The sequence below is a fragment of the Micropterus salmoides genome, unplaced genomic scaffold (genome assembly GCF_014851395.1).
Source record: "Micropterus salmoides isolate LMB-PRFRI ecotype aquatic unplaced genomic scaffold, ASM1485139v1 Ms_hic_scaffold_2, whole genome shotgun sequence".
Classification (NCBI taxonomy): Eukaryota; Metazoa; Chordata; class Actinopteri; order Centrarchiformes; family Centrarchidae; genus Micropterus; species Micropterus salmoides.
Genome location: NW_024041150.1, coordinates 45,899,981 through 45,920,184, shown reverse-complemented (window position 1 = coordinate 45,920,184; position 20,204 = coordinate 45,899,981). Strand labels below are relative to the sequence as shown.

At 43.8% G+C, this 20,204-nt stretch overlaps 1 protein-coding gene across 2 annotated transcripts; it reads right to left on the bottom strand.

Annotated features, from left to right (window-relative positions):
* Positions 1-417: 417 nt before the first annotated feature.
* LOC119913381 (cell death-inducing p53-target protein 1 homolog) lies at positions 418-19,991 on the bottom strand. 2 transcript variants are annotated; one of them, XM_038732795.1, is made up of 5 exons: positions 19,908-19,991; positions 19,588-19,655; positions 4,839-5,009; positions 1,342-1,486; positions 418-921 (listed from the first exon to the last, which is right to left on the bottom strand). In XM_038732795.1, exons 2-5 carry the CDS (start codon positions 19,622-19,624, stop codon positions 813-815), a joined length of 462 nt encoding a protein of 153 aa, XP_038588723.1. In that variant the 5' UTR covers positions 19,625-19,655; positions 19,908-19,991; the 3' UTR covers positions 418-812. The 2 variants fall into 2 exon arrangements, with proteins under 2 accessions (XP_038588723.1, XP_038588724.1); XM_038732796.1 differs by having other exon boundaries at positions 19,588-19,650; positions 19,908-19,971.
* Positions 19,992-20,204: the final 213 nt, after the last annotated feature.

Sequence of the window (20,204 nt, the reverse complement as noted above, 5' to 3'; positions counted from 1 at the left end):
GTAGATAGGTGTTAATGTTAAGAGAATTTTATCTCTTGATTTTACAATAAAAATACATTGAGACTGTTAAAGATTGCCTTTTTTATGGTGGCTTTTAATCTAGCATCAAATAGTAAACTGCTTGCTGTGCGCAGGCCTGCATGTACAAATCCCCAGCAGTAGATATTGTGCTAGTATTGAACTACAAGAAGCAAGACAGTTGCAAGCCTTTAATTAGAGTTATGTAAAGCTTTTGATGGGACAGTGAGCTGCTAGAGATGTGGTGACAACAGCTGCGCAGAGGCGGCCCAATTCACGTTTTTTGTCATGGGGACCAAAATTCCAGATTTCAGACTTCCTGCAGTTCCCCAACTTTACCAGAGTCCAGGAAATGTGCCTGTGTCTGTGGTAAAATTTGAACAAATAAATGACTCACTGTTGTCTTTTGGTTGATTTATTAAAGGAGAAAAAACAGAGAAGTACATAAACAAAACCCACCAGAGGTCCACCAGCCTGACCAGAGTTTTTAACATCTTGTTGTCCCACAGCTTCCAGTTGTGCTGCGAAAGGTTTCCTGACATGTTTTTGTTGTGAGCACTCCTGGACCAGTCAAAGACAGGTGTGATCATCTGCTTATCCCACAACCAAACACCATCAAGTTGATCATTTATATTTTCATATACTGATTTAGCTGAACTTGATTATACCAACATACCACAGAAGGAATACATTGCTGCGTGTGTTGCTTTAATATAAAGAGATGCATCAGACTCACAGTGACACACAAAATGAGTGTGTGTGTGTGCGGGGGTGGGGGTGGGGGGGGTTGACTTCTACAGTCTCTTGTGAACACTGAGGTTAGTGTTGCATTTGCTGCAGTAGTGATGAGCGTCTTTGCATCTGTCCATGAAGAAGGGGATGACACAGCAGCCGCACCACAGCCTGTGAGAGAAGAGGAGGGAGGACGAGAAGGACATACATGTCGCATATATGTGATGTATGATATGTAATGTTAGCCCACGTCCTACCCCTAACCCTGAAGACAAATGTCACTGTACAGGGGTTGCTCTACGATAAATAGGATGGCATTACAAGTAATTCATTCAATGTCACTGTACAGCAGATATTGTAGTTTTGTCCTGTTAAAAATAGGAACCTCAATAATAACAACAACAGATTAAATATAGCATCTTTCAGCACCGCAAAGGTGATGTGTGTAATGTGAGTGGTACGCGGTAGTGGTATTTATTACCTTTCTTACGTCATGTTTGTCAGAGAGCCATTGCGTAAAGTGTCTGAAAGTGCTCCTGATGAATATCATTGTTAGTGTTTGTTTGATTAAAGTGTGTATGTGTGTGTTACCCAATCAGAAGGCAGAGTCCACAGATCAGCCAGGCCAGCACGCCACTTTGATACACCACCCTGGTTTCGACCCGCTGTCCACAGTTCCTGCAGGTGGTTAAGGTGGGGACATCACCCAGGTCCCCAGAACAAATCATAACCTGGACTGAGGCACACAACGGTACACTGGTTACATACATACAGACTCTTTATACTTTATTGATCCCTGAGGGGGAAATTTATTATCATCCTACTCAGGAGCAGAGGGCAGCCACTGTCCTCGGTGCCCGGGGAGCAGTTAGGGGTCCTTGCTGGACTTGAGCAAGCCCCTGAACCCACAACTGCTCTGGCTGCTGCACTACCCCTGGCTCTAACATCTCTCCATGTGTTGCTGCATGTGTGTGGAAATGGTCTGTGTACACATATTCACATTCATGAATACATTCATCGTATTCATTTTTGAGTGTTTCTGCAACTATGGGAAAAATCTACTTCAATAACTTCACATTTACCCATCAGTGTGTAATCCATATGAACAGCTACACAGAGATTTGAATCTGTGACATGTTTAGTTTTGAGGGTTTTTATCATTTGTAGTCCACAATATGTCTTCACTTCAAAACTTCACTGCACTGCACTTAATATCTCCATCCATCCATCCATCCATCTTCATACGCTTAACTGGGATCGGGTCGCGGGGGGAGCAGCTCCAGCAGGGAACCCCAAACTTCTCTTTCTAGCCACATTAACCAGCTCTGACTGGGGGATCCCGAGGCGTTCCCAGGCCAGTGTGGAGATATAATCTATCCACCTAGTCCTGGGTCTTCCCAGAGGCCCCCTCCCAGCTGGACGTGCCTGGAACACCTCCCTAGGGAGGCGTCCAGGAGGCATCCTTACCAGATCCCCAAACTACCTCAACTGGCTCCTTTCAACACAAAGGAGCAGCGGCTCTACTCTGAGCTACTTGCAGATGTCCGAGCTTCTCACCTTATCTCTAAGGGAGACACCAGCCACCCGCCTGAGGAAACCCATTTCGGCCCCTTATACCCGTGATCTCGTTCTTTCGGTCATGACCCAGCCTTCATGACCATAGGTGAGGGTAGGAGCGAAAATCGACCGGTACCATGTACGTTTCACCACAACGGTGCGGTAAAGTGAGTGCAATACCGCCCCCGCTGCTCCAATTCTCCGGCCAATCTCCTGCTTCAGTCTCCCCTCACTCGTGAAAAAGACCCTGAAGTACTTGAACTCCTTCACTTGGGGTAAGGACACATTCCCTACCTGGAGTTGGCACTCCACCGGTTTCCTGCTGAGAACCATGGCCACAGATTTAGAGGTGCTAATCCTCATCCCAACCGCTTCGCACTCGGCTGCGAACTGATCCAGTGAGAGCTGAAGGTCACGGACCGATGATGCTATCAGGACCACATCATCCGCAAAAAGCAGTGATGAGATCCCAAGCCCACCGAACCGCAGCCCCTCCTCGCCACGACTATGCCTCAATATCCTGTCCATGAATATCACAAACCGGATAGGTGACAAAGCGCAGCCCTGACGAAAGGCCAACCCTCACCTAGAAAGAGTCCAACTTACTGCCGAGTACTTGGACACAGCTCTCGCTTTGGATGTATAGGAATTGGATAGCCCTGAGAAGGGCCCCCTTCACCCCATACTCCCGCAGCACCTCCCACAATATCTCCCGGGGGGACCTGGTCATACGCCTTCTCCAGATCTACAAAGCACATGTAGACTGGATAGGCATACTCCCAAGCCCACTCCAGGATCCTTGTGAGAGTAAAGAGCTGGTCAGTTTTTGAACAGGGGAACCACCACCCCAGTCTGCCACTCCTTGGGCACTGTACCCGACTTCCACGCAATGTTAAAGAGACGTGTCACTTAATATCTTTTACATCTAAACTGTTGCAGAAATGGCAGCTAAGAAGCGCCACTATGTTAACTAAGAAGCTCCACTATGTGGAACAAACTCCCAGATAACTGCAGGTCTGCGCAGTTTTTTTTAAATTAAGACTGAAGACTCTTCTTTTTACCATTGCTTTTAATTAAATATTTAAGATTGTTCTTTTTACCGCTGCCTTTAACTAGTCGATTGAACTTGTACTGCACTGTAACTTTTACTGTCTTGTTTAATTTTTCTTTGTTTTTAGCGTTTTACCATTGCTTTTAATTAAATATTTACACAGTAAGAAATGAGTAGGTAATTGAGTGAAAAGATAATGAGAGTGAGATTGAACAGAGTGAAGGAAGTGGTCTTAAATCTCACGCTGAGTGATTTGCAGGAACCTCTGTCCACCTGTAAATGCGCAGGTGGGTCCAGAGTATTACTGGATCAAAGCGGCCTGCGGAAAGACATGTCCTGGCTTCTCTGTAGTGTCCGAGGGTTTTGGGAGTTTCAGTGGACCCAAAGATTGTTATGGACCCGAGTACAGACTAGCTAGAGAGAGTAGATTAAGTGTACTTCTTTGTTTATTCTCTTTTCAGAATAATTGTTAACTTTATTGATTGACAACCTGCTTTGTTAGCTAACAAGCTGCTTTATTAGTTGACAAGCTGCTTTGTTAGCTAACAAGCTCTACTATGTTAGCAAACAAGCCCTGCTATGTTAACTTTGACTCTTAGCATCTAATAAAAATCACTTCAACAGTAATTGTACTTTTTTATAATGTAGTTAAAACAACTTAATTTTTTAGTGATGATAAAGACATTAAATACTGATGACCTTTCAATCTTGAGTCACCCAGTGTGGGTGGAGAGCTCATATGCTTCCTTCAGAAATTACATTTATTTGGCTTTGAAAAAACTATTTCATTGGTTCAGAAGTGTTTATAATTTTAATATGATGTGCAGTAATATTAATATGAACTATTTGCAGTAATGTAATGTTTTAATTGAAGCAGCTTGGTTCTTGTATCTCAACACTGAGACCACATTTGGGGGACAAAGAGTAACACATTTGATTAAATGATGTAAATTATATTTTATGTCAAGATGTGAAATAACACCATGTATATTTATCAAGCATCGTATGAAACACAAATCTATAAATACTGTATATAGGATGTACACACTGTCTATGAAGATTCTCAGTCATCCAGGTCATAGTTATCCAACGAAGGTTAAAATCAAGGGCAACTGGTCTTGGTTGAAGATACTGGAAGACGTTCCGTCCCTCATCCAAAGGACTTCTTCAGTTCTGACTGACTGACAGGGAAACTCAGCTATTTAACCTCAGTGGGGTCGTTGGCCCGGGTCATCGATACCGCTGGTTCGTTAGTGTTCCTTGTTGCTGTGACGACAGTCGTTGCAGTCGTTAAGACTACCTTTGGCCAAGAATGAACGACCATCGTTGATATCTTCACCTGAGGCCAATAGGTTCCAGTATCTTCAACCAAGTCCAGTTGCCCTTGATTTTAACCTTCGTTGGATTTACATACTGTATTTATGTAAGCATGTAAATGACAGATTTCTTCATCATTGTAAAATAACACTGAGACTCTTACTGGGCTGCTGTTGGACCATTTGCACTGGCTGAGGAGTCATTTGGACCACGTGACCTTGTTGAGTCATCTGACCTCCCGGGTTCATGACGTCCTGCTGGACCACCTGATACTGAACCTGTTGAGGAGGAGCCTGGATGTCTGTGGATGAAGCCTGGGGGGGACCACCTGGGTCTGGGGAGAAGGGGGAGACATTAGAAAGGAGGGAGAGAGAGGGCAAAGGAGGAGACTGGGTGGTGGTCTGGAGGAGAGACCACCTGGGTCGGGGAGAAGGGGGAGACACCTTACCGTCGTGCATGCTACTGACAGCAATCTGTTTGGATCTTATTTGGATTGTGGATTCAGAGTTTTGTTGTCTCGTCTCATGTCGTGTCACCTTGTGAAATGTCATCTCGTTTTGTGTTTTGTCGTTTCGTGTCGTGTCATCTCATTTTGTGTCGTATCGTCTCGTGTCGTCTCATGTCCTGTCATCTCGTTTTGTATTGTGTCGTCATGTGGTGTGTCGTCTCATGTCGTGTCGTCTTGTGTCATCTAGTTTTGTGTTTTGCCGTCTCGTCTCATGTCCTGTCACCTCGTGTCGTGTCACCTCGTGTCGTGTCACCTCATCTCGTGTCGTCTCATGTCCTGTCATCCCGCGTCGTGTCGTCTCATGTCATGTCATCCCATGTCGTGTCATCTTGTTTCGTGTTGTCTCGTCTCTTCATGTCGTGATGTGTCATCTCATGTTGTCTCGTGTGGTCTCATATCATGTCATCTCGTTTTGTGTCATGTTGTCTCGTCTCATGTCGTGTCATCTCGTTTTGTGTTGTCTTGTCTCCTCGTGTCGTATGATCTCGTTTTGTGTCCTGTCATTTTGTGTCGTCTCGTCTCATGTTGTCTCATTCATGTCATGTCGTGTCGTCTCGTGTCATCTAGTTTTGTGTTTTGTCGGCTCGTCTCATGTCCTGTCATCATGTGTCATGTCATCTCATTTTGTGTCCTGCCGTCTCGTGTTGTGTCATCTCATGTCGTGTCATCTCGTTTTGAGTTTTGTTGTCTCGTCTCATGTCGTGTCACCTCGTGACATGTCATCTCGTGACATGTCATCTCGTTTTGTGTTGTGTCATCATGTGTCATGTCGTCTCAAGTTTTGTTGTCTCGTCTCGAGTGTTGTTATCTCATTTTGTGTTGTATCGCCTCATGTTGTGTCATCTCGTTTTGTGTCGTGTCGCCTTGTATCATTTAATTTATAGGTTTTCCCTTCTCGTGTCGTGATGTGTCATGTCACATTGTGTTGTGTTGGACATTGCTAGGTGCCTTTCTATTTTTTAGCGACTGCTGTTTATTCTCATAGTTGTTCAAAAGTTTTGGTAGCCAACCCTACAGTACTTTAGCTTACTTTAGCTTGGCAGCTAGCGATGGCTTCTCCTCCTCCCTCTCCTACTTTCTCCTGCTCGGTGTGTCAGATGTTCAGTTACTCCTCTGCCTCCTTTAGCGGTAATGGTACATGTAACAAGTGTAGTTTATTTAGAAGTCCGGCTCCACACCTTGGTAGATCAGTCTTTAGCTACTGTAGCAAGCCAGTCCCCGGTAGTCGGTGCGGAATGGCCTGAGTTAGCCTCTGGTAGCCCTCCCCCAGGATTTCCTGAGCAGCCAGGAAGGGGTGGCAGGGTGACTGCCTGAAGGAGGAATAGTTGTAAGCATTCAAAGCCCACGGGGCACCATCAACCTGTTCACGTTTCTAACAGATTTTCCCCACTGAGCGACACACCCACTGAGAAAGCAACTCTGATCATTGGCAGCTCCATTTTGAGAAACGTGAAGTTAGCAAAGCCAGCGGCCATAGTTAAGTGCATCCCTGGGGCCAGAGTGGGCGACACGTCGGCGGTAATGACTCCCAGTTTCGCCAATCGGAGGTCACTAAGTTTAATGTTGAGTCGGTGTGTACATAACAATGTCGGACACCGTAGTTTTCTCTGGACCCCCGCCAAATCTGACCAGTGATGACATGTATAGCAGCATGTCGTCATTCCGCTGCTGGTTGTCGAGGTGGTGTCCAGCAAACAATGTGGGCTTTGTAGATCATTGGCAGACTTTCTGGGGAAGACCTGGTCTGATCCGGAGAGACGGCATCCATCCCACTTGGGAAGGAGCAGCTCAATTCTGTCACTAAGCCTGATTGTTACCCTCTTCCACGATTAGATGACTGTATTGACAGAGTAGGATCCGCAGCATTTGTTACAAAGTTGGACCGCTTAAAGGGCTACTGGCAAGTCCCTCTCACTCAGAGGGCCTGTGAAATATCTTCTTTTGTAACACCAGATGATTTTTGCCAGTACCGTGTTATGGCTTTTGGGATACGGAATGCACCAACCACATTTCAGCGTCTGGTAAATACGGTGTTGAAAGGAGTTGCAGACTGTCAGGCTTATCTTGATGATGTGGTTATTTACAGCTCTACCTGGTCTCAGCATGTAGTCCAGCTGAAAGAGGTGTTCCATAGGCTTGATGCTACAAATTTGACTTTGAACCTTGCCAAATGTGAATTTGGACAGGCCACAGTAACATACTTGGGCAAGGTTGTTGGGCATGGAAAGGTCTGTCCCATCGGCACTACAGAGCAATAGTTTATTTGAGGATTTTCAGTCAGGATTTAGAGCTCATATTAGCACAGAGACAGCACTGGTGAAAATTACTAACGACCTCCTTATTGCATCAGACAAAGGACTTGTCTCTGTACTGGTTTTATTAGATCTTAGTGCTGCATTTTATACCATTACCATATACCAGATCCTATTGCAGAGACTGGAACATTTCATTGGCATTAAAGGAACTGCTCTAAGCTGGTTTAAGTCCTATTTATCAGATGGATCAGAAGGATCTGTCCTCGGACCAATCCTCTTCACTTTATAGATGATTCCTTTAGGCAATATTATCAGGAAATATTCCATAAACTTTCATTGTTATGCAGATGATACTCAGTTATATCTATCGATCAAACCAGATGAAACTCATCAGTTAGCTAAACTTCTAATGTGCCTGGATGATCTTTAATTTTCTAATGTTAAACTCAGGTAAAACTGAAGTTATTGCTCTGGGGCCCAAGCACCTCCATGACACATTATCTAAAGATATAGTTTCCCTTGATGGCATCGCCCTGGCCTCCAGCACCACTGTGAGGAATCTTGGAGTTATCTTTGATCAGGACATGTCGTTTAAGTCTCACATTAAGCAAATTTCAAGGACCGCCTTTTTTCACCTTCGTAATATTGTGAAAATCAGGAACATCCTGTCTAAAAATGATGCAGAAAAACTAGTCTAGGCATTTATTACTTCTAGGCTGGATTACTGCAATTCCTTATTATCAGGCTGCTCGAAAAAGTCCATTAAGACTCTTCAGCTGAATCAGAATGCTGCAGCAGGTATTCTGACAGGAACCAGGAAAAGATATCATATTTCTCGTGTCTTAGCTTCTTTGCATTGGCTTCCAGTAAAATCCAGAATAGAATTTAAAATCATTCTTCTTACCTACAAAGCTCTTAATGGTCAGGCACCATCTTATCTTAAAGAGCTCATAGTACCTTACTACCCCACCAGAGCGCTGCGCTCCCAGAATGCAAGGTTACTTTGGTTCCTAGAGTCTCCAAAAGTAGACTAGGAGCCAGAGCGTTCAGCTATCAAGCTCCTCTCCTGTGGAACCAGGTTCCAGTTTGGGTTCAGGAGGCAGACACCATCTCCACATTTAAGAGTAGGCTTAAGACTTTCCTCTTTGATAAAGCTTATAGTTAGGGCTGGCTCAGGTGAGTCCCTTAGTTATGCTGCTATAGGCCTAGACTGCTGAGCTCCTCTCTCCTCTACTTTCTCTCCCTCTGTATGCAACCTCATCCCATTATTGCATGTTACTAATACAACTTCTCCCCTTTCCGGTAGTCTTGTGCTTACTCGTCCGTCTCCTCTGTCCTCTTATCACTTCCTGCAGGTTTTCCGGCTCTGGAGCTGTGGAGTCTGGATCTGTTTGCCAGGTTCTGCTTGAGGTTCCTGCCTCTTAAAGGAAGTTTTTCCTTGCCTCTCTCGCCTAGTGCTGTTCTTGGTGGGAACTGTTGGGTTTCTCTAAATAACATCACAGAGTCACGGTCTAGACCTGCTCTTTTATGAAAAGCACTGTGACATAACTGTTGTTGTGATTTGGCGCTATTTAAATAAAATTGAAATGAATTGAATTAAAGTAGAGGCTATTGTGAGTTGCGACGACTCGGTGTGAGTTGAAACGTTTTCTTGGGATGGAAGGCTATTGTTGTTGGAGCAGCTTTTGTAAGAACTTTGCTTCCGTTGCTGCTCCCTTGACTAACCTTCTCAATCCAAACGTCACATTTATTTGGTCCAGTTTGTGTCACTCTGCATTTGACAACTTGAAAGCACTGTTAGTAAGTGCTCCTGTCCTTGCCGCCCCTGATTTTGATAGGCCTTTTAAACTAGCTGTTGATGCTAGTGATGCTGGTGTTGGGGGTGTCTTACTCCAAGAGGATTCAGAGGGAGTTGAGCATCTTGTATGATACTTTTCTAAGAAGTTTGACGTACATCAGAAGTATTATTCTACTATAGAGAAAGTTTATTATTCTACTATAGAGAGAGTTTAACATTAGAAAATTACAGGTCATCCAGGTTTTAACATCCTGAAGGCACATTAGAAGTTTAGCTAACTGGTGAGTTTCATCTGGCTTGATCGATATATATAACTGAGTATCATCTGCATAACAATGAAAGTTTATAGAATATTTCCTGATAATGTTGCCTAAAGGAAGCAAATATAAAGTGAACAGGATTGGTCCGAGGACAGATCCTTGAGGAACTCCATGACTAACTTTGGCGTGCATTTTAACTTTAACATGAACTCCACACTGCCAAGCAGTTTGTAGAATTATTGAAATATGCCCGGATGCGAGTGAACGCTGGCGCAACTTGCTGCCACTGCTCACTGGTAAACCTCGTATCTTTTAACTTTCAGACATGCATTATGGTTCTATAACTCAATCGGACAGTGTAATTCCCTTCATACAGAATACTCGTACGATCTGCCGGCACTACTGTTTGTCTGAGCCTTTATAGTTATCTCACCTGTTCCATTCTGGTCTGAGCCTCATCTTGCGTTTTCATGCCGCTTAAATCCCCATCTATAATGTGGGCCGTTAGGACATACATCTTGTTTGTTTGTGTCTGATTCTTTGTACTGCCTGTTCACCTGCTAGTGACGGGTCTGCTTCAGTTCTCAGCCGCTGACCTGCTTCGGCTGCGCCCTCACCATCTTCATCCGGACATCACCTTCCAGCCTCCAGACTTTCTCTCTTTAACCGAGACATGGCAACAGCCCAACGACTTTTCTCAGCTGACATTGAAACTCACTCTCTCCATTTCTAAAATATCACGCCTTATTTCATTCGGAATATAAATAACATTAATCTTGCCACTCTCACTTCAAGTATCCACTCCTTCTGTTTTCCTGACACTCACAATCTATCCACCCCCGATTCTCTGGTTTCTCATTACAACACTGGACTCCATAACATTCTTAATTCCCTTGCTCCGTTAAAAAACAGATCTGTTTCCTTTTCCATCTCCGCCCCTTGGTTCACCCCCGATCTTCGTCTCATGAAAGCCAAAGGTCGGCAACTTGAACGTCTGTACAGGAAAACTGGTCTCACTATTCACAAAGAAATGTACAATAACCACATCTTATGTTATAAGGACTCTGTTGCTAACACCAAAACCCACTACTACTCCAGTATAATTATTGAAAAAAAGGAAACTCCAAGTCACTGTTCTCCCTACTTAACAATATTACCCAACCCAAGGACTTTCTCCCTCCTCACCTGTACACAACATCCTTCTGCAACTCTATCGCGTCATTTCTCACTGAAAAAATTAAAAACATCAACACCAGCACCTTGGATCTACTCCTCACCTCAGTATCTCAACGGACTCTCAGCCATTCACACATCCATTCTCCTCCTTCTAGCTCCCCTCTACCACAGAAATTACAGAACTCAATATGAAATCCAAGCCTTTCACCTGTCAACTTGATCCCATTCCCATACAACTTGTTAAAGCCTGCCTTCCCTCCCTGGTTCCCCTCATCTCTGCTATCATCCACTCCTCTCTCCCCACTGGAACTGTCCCTACATCATTCAAAACTGCTGCCATTCCCCCGATTTTGAAAAAAACTGGCGCCGACCCCTCTAACTTCAATAACTTCCGTCCTATATCCAATTATATCCAAAGAACAGTTACCTCTCAACTCCATCTTCATCTTTCCTAGAATAACCTGACGGAAACCAGACTGGAACTGATGAACAGTTCCAGTCTGGTTTCCGTCCACTTCATTGCACTGAAACAGCACTTATCAAAATCACCAATGATTTGTGGCAGCTGATTCTGGACTACTTACCATTCTCATCCTCCTCGACCTGCGTGCAGCCTTTGATACCATCTGTCACTCTGTTCTCCTCAACAGGTTATCTTCTATAGGCATCACTCACACTCCGTTAGACTGGTTCACATCTTATTTTTCTGGCTGCATTCAGTTCGTTCACCCACCACCGCCCAGGGTGGTGTGTCCTTCCCCTGGGCAATATCTTCTGCAAATTTAATATTCAATTCCACTGTTATGCTGATGACATCCAGCTCTACCTCTCTATCAAACCATTGTCCTCTCTCCCCCCAACCTCCCTCACTGACAGTATCTCGGAAATAAAAACCTGGTTTACCAATAATTTCCTCAAATTAAACAGTGATAAAACCGAGGTCCTCCTCATTGGAACTAAATCCACATTATCCAAAACCAACAGCTTTTCACTTACTTTTGACAATTTCTCCGTTTCACCCTCCCCCCAGGTTAAGAGTCTGGGAGTCATTCTTGACAGCACTTTATCTTTTCAGTCCCACATCAATAACATTACCCGGTCTGCCTACTTCCATCTACGAAACATCAATCGCCTCCATCCCTCCCTTACCCCCCCTACTGCCGCCATTCTTGTTCACAGTCTTGTCACTTCCCGTTTGGACTACTGCAACTCTCTCTTTTTCGGCCTCCATCACAAATACCTTCATAAACTTCAACTGTACCAGATTTCAGCTGCCCGCATCATAACTCGAACACCCTCCATGCACCACATCACTGCTGTTCTCCAACAGCTTCACTGGCTCCCGGTCCTGTCCCGTATCCAATTCAAAGTCCTTCTGTTAACATTCAAGGCCATCCACAACTTTGCCCCTCTGTATTTGCCTGATCTCCTGCAGGGTCCAACTTCCACCTGCTCCCTTAGATCCTCTTCCTCCATTCACCTGTCTGTCCCCCCTGCTCGTCTCACCACAATGGGAAGCAGAGCATGCCCGCTCTGCCCCCCGTCTCTGGAACTCTTTACCACCCCAACTTAGAAAAATCGATTCATTCTCCCATTTTAAGTCGCAACTCAAAACACATCTGTTTAAAACTGCCTACCTCATTTGATGTAAATTCTTTGCTTTTAGCTTGTTTTAATGTTCTTAGTTTTGCTGCTTTTCAATGTTTTTGCATGCCTGTACGGTGTCCTTGAGTGCCGAGAAAGGCGCCTTAAATAAGATGTATTATTATTATTTATTATTAAACTGAAATCGATCTGATAAATAGGACTTAAACCAGCTTAGAATGGTTCCTTTAATGTCAATTCAATTCAATTCAATTCAATTTTATTTATATAGCGCCAAATCACAACAACAGTTATCTCACAGCGCTTTTCATAAAAGAGCAGGTCTAGACTGTACTCTATGATGCTATTTACAGAAGCCCAACAGTTCCCACCAAGAGCAGCACTAGGAGACAGAGGCAAGGAAAAACTTCCTTTTAAGAGGCAGAAACCTCGAGCAGAACCATGGCTCAGGGTGGGCGACCATCTGCCTCGACCGGTTGGGGTGAAGGAGAGAGAGGGGGAGAGAGAGAGAGACAGAGAGGGGAGAGAGAGAGAGAGAAAGAGAGAGGGGGAGACAGAGAGAGAGAAAGAGAGAGAGAAGAAGGAAGAGGGAGGGAGAGGGAGGCAGCCTACACAATATCCACACAGAGGTACAGACAGTAAAGGTGATATAGACTAAATGAAAAATGGTACAGATATTTATAGTAGTGTTAATGATAACAATTGTATTGTTAATGATTATAATAACGATAATAACAATAGGACTAGTAACAATAGTCGTTGCAGCAGAGGGTGTCGAGCAGGAACACGGGGGCAGCAGGTGACCCGCAACCACAGATCCAGACTCCACAGCTCCAGAGCCATAAACACCTGCAGGAAGTGACAGGAGGAGAGAGGAGAGGGACGAGAAAGCACAAGACTACCAGAAAGGGGAGAAGTTGTGTTAGTAACATGCAATAATGGGATGAGGTTGCATACAGAGGGAGAGAAAGTAGAGGAGAGAGGAGCCCAGTGCATCAATGAAATGTTCCAGTCTCTGCAATAGGATCTGATGGTCAATGGTATCAAATGCAGCACTAAGATCTAGTAAAACCAGGACAGAGACAAGTCCTTTGTCTGATGCAATAAGGAGGTCGTTAGTAATTTTCACCAGTGCTGTCTCTGTGCTATGATGAGCTCTAAATCCTGACTGAAAATCCTCAAATAAACTATTGCTCTGTATAAAGTCACACAGCTGTTTAGCAACTGCTTTCTCCAGAACCTTAGAGAGAAATGGAAGGTAGTAGGTCTATAGTTTGCTAAAACATCCGGATCAAGTTTGGGCTTTTTCAGAAGAGGTTTAATTACAGCTACTTTAAAGTACTGTGGTACATAGCCTGTTGATAGAGATAGATTGATCATATTGTGGTGTATAACATATGTGCATTTGACCATTACAGTTTAACATAATACTCTGCAGCTGGAGAGAGGGACAGTGGACCCTTAAGGGGAAGTAATGATTGATGGGTGTACCAAGAGTGAACCCTCCTATGGAATTTGACCTCTGACCCAGTGTTAGGGAAAGAAGAGATTAGTGTGAATGAAGGGACTGTACCCTTCTGTGGTGTCTAACAGATGGTTACACTTATTCTATAGCACTGTGCCCTTATATGGTATTTAGCAGAGACCTAAACATGTCCTATTTAAGCTGTGTTTGATGTACAGAGAGACAGAGTGGCCATCGGGCTGGGTCACTCACCAAGCTGCTGCAGAGCTTGTAATTGATGCTGAATTCTTTGATGTAATAAACTTTATAATCAAGAACAGTGTCAAGCAGATTTCTTCTCAACACATCATTGCAGCATTATCGTTTGGACACCACAACATCTAGCATAGAAGTGCTGACTAAGGGTAAAACATCTTTAAGCAGCCTTGTCGGGATGGGGTCTAAGAGGGAGGTTGATGGTTTAGATGAAGAAATTATTGAAGTTAGTTGGTAAAGATTGAGGGAAGCAAAACAGTCTAAACATGTATCTGGTTCTACAGCTGTTTCTAAGGTTCCTGAGTTAAGAGATAAGTCGGTGCCAATTGAGGGCAGGTCTTGGTGAATTTTGTCTCTAATAGCTAGAATTTTATCATTAAAGAAGCTCATGAAGTCGTAACTACTGAGAGCTATGGGAATACTTGGCTCAATAGAGCTGTGACTCTCTGTCAGCCTGGCTACAGTGCTGAAAAGAAACCTGGGGTTGTTCCTATTTTCCTCTATTAATGACGAGTAGTACGCTGCTCTGGCATTACGGAGGGCCTTCCTATAAGTTTTAAGACTATCTTGCCAAATTAAACGAGAATTTTCCACTTTGGTGGGAGTTTTTTTTTTAATATTTGCGAGTTTCAGTATTATACCATGGAGCTAACCGTCTTTGTTTTAGTATTTTCTTTTTTAGAGGGGCTACAGAGTTGAGTGTCATTCGCAGCGAGCCTGCAGCACTATCAACAAGATGATCGATTTGGGAGGGACTGAAATTAGCATAGGAGTCCTACTTTGTGACTTGATAATGAATTTTCACCAGCGTATGTATGTGTGTGAGTTTCGGTTTGAGCACTTAGGCTCAGTGTATGAATGTGTATGACTGGTGAATGCAGATGTAGTGTAAATAGCGCTTTGAGTGGTCGAAAAGACTAGAAAGGCGCTATACAAATACAGAGAATTTACATAAAGAGGGATTCTGTGGGAACACTATTAAATGTTCAATTTCAATACCATATACCAGAACAAGGTCGAGGGTGTGGTTAAAACAGTGAGTCGGTTCATGAACACTCTGAGAGAAGCCAATGGAATCTAACAGAGAGATAAACGCAGTACTGAAGCTGTCATTCTCAACGTTGACATGAATGCTGCTGAGCTAATTTCGTCCAAAACTTTTGAACAACTATAAGATTGAACAGAAGTCACCAAAAGATAGAAAGAATTGTGAGTGCTTAGGCAAAATTACTATAAGAATAAGTTTTTAGCGGACAGTTAGCCGCTGTAATTGAACAAATTTAACTGGTATTTAGCGAGAGCAGTACAACACACTACCAACACACAAGTACCGGAAACGGAAATGAGGCAGCACGATTACCGCAGTACGTCACCAACGTGAAATGCCACACATTTCTCTGCTGGTGATTCAAAGGCCAGGTAAAAAATTTTACATTAGCCATGCAGCTGGTCGGTTTTGTTCTGCTGTCCATCACAAGAAGCATGCTGAGATGACCATTTTTGCTAAAGTGGTTAGCTCTCAATGGCCACACACAAGGCTAGTCTGTCTCAATTGCAATTAGAACAGACAGGATAAACCTGGGACATGTGATCACAATGAGAGTCCGTCTCTTCCTCCCACGGTGTACAAGCCTTTTCTATCTATTCAAAAACCAATCACCATACAGATGTGATGACAATTTTGTAGACTAAGGATCCTAATGGTCAACCACGGTTAAAGAAAGATGAATACCTCTCCCATGATTCATGGTGAAAAACAGTGCACTTGAAAGACTCAAAACTGTTCACTGAGAGGCCAGAGCCTCACTAACTGAAAAGGCTCTCCACAGTCCGCCGTACTCGGGGACTACCAAGACCTGACCTTTGACCTGCGTTCTCACTTGGGTGGTTGACAAGAAGACAGGTACCTGACACTATATCTGGGGGGGAAAGGGTTAGGGGGTAGGCCTGGTGCTTTGTTGTCCTGTTGCTTATTGTTTCTGTTGCTTATTTTATACTGAACTGGATGTTTGTGTGTCTGCACCCATTTGCTGCCCTTTAATGATAAAAATCACACTAACAGATTCAAACAGGAGAAGCCAGAACGGATGCTGTCAGCTCATTCCATGTTGTTGAATGTTATTGTTTAACCCTTTCAAAACATGGTCCAGAAGGTTGCTCATGTGTGTCCCAAGGGACCACATGGACAAAAGGGGGGAGGTTGAATAAGGACTGAATGAAGGTTGCTGGACTAACACATTTCAATAATATTAGTGAATAACAGTTTTAATGCTTTAACCGTTTTTTTGTAAAGTTTTTCCTTTAACTATTTGATATTGCCTACAGCACAAATGAATGATTAACAAGAGTTTACACTACACTATCAATAGCTCCTACCTGTGTGTGTGTGTGTGACGTAATCTGTACTCTGCGCATGTGTTGGCATCTGTAGCTACCTGTCAAAAGCTCCGTCTTAAACCTAACTCATATCCAGTTTTAATCCACACTTTTATGTTTTTTATATCCTTTTATTTTAACTTAAGTTTTATGTGGGTTAAGGATTTTAGTCATCCGACATGGATTTTAAGCTAGATGACCATAAAAACTTTATCAACGCTACTGAACACAACAAATGTCCGGTGACTATACTAGCCGAGATAACTCTGCCCCCTGCACACTCCTTATGGAAGACATCTGACGACTTTCAGAGGAACTCAAAGAGAAAGATTCTCTGCTGACTGGCTTTATGAATGTGGCTTCAGTACAAGCCAAACAGACTGTTTCTCTTAGCGCAACTGCTAACATCCAGGACACCGTGTTATGGGACCCCTCTAGTCTTCCCAGGCTTTCATCCTGCTCGACTCTGAAGCATCAGTGAACCATCGCTGAAGTGGTGGTCCATGGCTGCAAGAGAGGCTCTGACGGGGCTGCCTCTCCTCCGCACATCGGCCTCTCTAACCGCTATGCAGCCCTGTCTGGCGATGCCCCGGTCCATCCAGCGGATGCACCTGCGGCGGACAGTGCCTGCCGACACTGTTGCATCTCCTCCACCGGCTACATCTCCTGCACTGGGCCGCCGGTCTGCCGCCGGGCCTGATCGGCGGCCGTCATCCCGGTCAAAAACCTCCGCTTCCCGACGTAGGATCCTGAAGGAGGCTGCGCTCAGACGCTCCCGAGGCCGTCTCTACCCTGCACCGTCGGGTAGCCCTTCTCTCAGGTCTGTTACTGCTACTCCAACACAACACTCGGCAGCTCACACACTCCATCCTCAGTCCGCACGCAGTGTTGAAGCAGATTCTGCTCAGTCCTGCTCTGGAACCACACAACCGGCATCTCCTCGTCCTCTTTTCTCCCCAACCACACTAATAATTGGTGACTCCATAACCAGAAACCTCCGTTTCTTTAACGCTACCACTCACTGCTTCTCCGGTGCCACCACGGCTGACATTTTTAACAAACTTCCACAGACTTCTATTCCTGTCATCATCACGCATAGACCAGTAAACCGAAATGTGCACATCCCACACAGAAATCATAGTAATCTCTTAAGGATTAGGACAACTGCACCAACTCCAGCACCCAGAACAAACTCATTTAAAATGGCTCTCTTCAATGTGAGATCACTTTCAAGTAAGACTTTTATCTTAAATGATTTTATCTTGTCTGCAAATCTAGATTTTATGTTTTTAACTGAATCCTGGTTGCAGATGAATGACTATAGCCAGCTAGCTGAACTGTGTCCGCCTCAATATGATTGCTTTAGTCGACCGAGGGTCAGTGGTCGTGGTGGTGGGCTAGTGAGCGTGTATAGGAAAAATTTAAAATGTCATCAAGTACGCTGTGATGAATTTAGCTCCTTTGAAGTTCTCACTCTTAAAGTTGGAGGGCTGCAACCTGTCATATTTGTTATAATTTATCGCCCCCCAAAACCACCTGGAGCATTTTTATCTACTCTGGTTTTAAATTATGACAGAATTGTTCTTTGTGGCGATTTTAATATTCATGTACGCTCTAGGCAGTTGCCTCTGCCTTACACAGCCTGCATGGAACGCTCACCTGTAGTTTCCAAATTTAAACCTTCCCCACTCTCCGACGCCCGCCCGACACCGGCCAGGGCTGGGAATGCATGCTCACAAGCGACTACAAAGTCGACACGGCCCTGTTAGAAACATAGGCTAAATATCCACTCCTGCCGGAAGGATTGAGAGGTACATGCTCAAGAGTAGTATTGGCATTGGAGGTCCTTTTCATGCCATATGAAGCCTCACAGCCTCACAGGCAAAAATGCTCCATCCCAGACTTTTCCTCCAATGATCATCAAGCGGTGCCCAGAGGGGTCCCAAATTAGTTTAACAAAAGAAATCAAATCGCGGCCGGGTTTGAATCAAGTCTCTGTTGATGTAGGTGTACAATTAACAAAAGATGGAGATGGTGGATACTTTAATTACAATCAACTGTCAAAGCTTGTAACGGTTAAATATTGAGATATTAACATGTGACTGTCTGAAAGACTAATTGAATTCATTTTATGGAATTCATCCACAAATAAAGAGCAAACTCTTTATTATCTATTTCTTTCCAGTGACAGGATCATTCGATTGGCGAGTAATGCATACACTTGGAAAAGCTTTTATCTGATGGAACCAGGCAACAGTTTTTAAAAAAAACAAATGTCTCAGACACAAAAGTAGTCCTGCAAAGAAACATTCACACTTGTAGCTTTCATAGATGTCCCTGTTTTATCCTGCAGGTTAATCTAGGAGACAATATATAGATACAACACCACAAATCAGTTATGAATATTTTATACATGATATTTGATAGCCAAGGTTCTCACCCAAGATGAGTACAAATATAAATATGTTTGATGCCCATAATGTCTATGCTCTGCAAAATTGGTGACAGCTACTTTTCTATTGTCAGTTTTCTGTATTTGGATGTCCATATATGGGCAGAGAGAGGATTGTTATGGCAGAAAATTGTGTCCTCTTACGTTTAATCTAGTCACACTGTTTCTTGGTGTTTCCCTTATTTGCTGTTCTGTTCCATGTTTAGTGTTGTCTTGTTTCCCAATCAGTTCCATCTCTGTTCCCTCCTCCATTCTGTTAGTCATTTGTCGTGTTTCCTGTTTTCAGGTCCGGTTCCTGGTCTTGTGTTCTCTGTTCTCTCTGTGTCTTAACTCCTAGTTCTGCGTCTCAGTTCATGTCTTGGTGCTTTGCGTACCCACCGATCCTGACAAATCTTTTATGTATGTTCTTTTCGTATTATTATTATTATGTATTGTGTTTTATCCTTAAACTTTCCTCTCCTATACTCCCTATGTTGGTCTGTCCACATTTTCTAGGGTTTAGGTCAGAGCTGTGAGCTCTGAGTTTTGGTGTTTCCCCTCTTGTTGTTCCTCTCCTCTCATGGACTGTTCATTCAAGACTGAGAGAGGATCTCTGTTCCCCAAAACATAGAAACCTAGACTGTGTAAATGATGATGTATCCCTTTGCTCGGGGCTAGACTTTAGGAGACAGAACCTCTGGTCCCCAGGAATATAATTTCCACGACAACAGTCAGTGGTTTGGAACACAAGACTTGCCTGTGACTGTGTGTGTTTGTGTGTACCTGCTTTTACATCATTCACAGTGGTGTTGCCGTCCATGTCTTCGTCCTTCACCGACAGAAGAGCTGTGCTGCATACATGAATATAATCAGAGTTTCTTCAGGATCTGGATTCACAGTGCTGATAGTGAATCTATCCATAAACTTGCCTTAAGTTCAGTTTTATTTATACTGCACCAATCATTTATCTCATGTGACTTTTCATAAAGAGCAGGTCTAGACCAGGCTCTGTGATATTATTTACCAACCCAACTACAGAATAACACTTTAATCCTCATGAAAAGAAAATACTGAAAGGACCAAATAATGAGACAAAGTCTTACCGTGCGATGCAGAGAAGAAGGTGACAGCAAGTGAAACCGGGTGTCAGAATTCACCTGTTCCCATCTTAGTACACACCCCACCCTTACCATAAAAGGACAGAGATAAAACCAATGGGTAGACAGGCATCAGAACTTACCCATCAGGTAGCTGCCTGGTCACTCACATGAAACCATGCACATATTTATATTGGAGGGCAGATGCATGACAGAAATGAGGACTGGCTGCATGTTTTAGGCACAAACAAACACACACTTACACAAATCCACCCATCCTCCACATACTCACACAGGACAGAG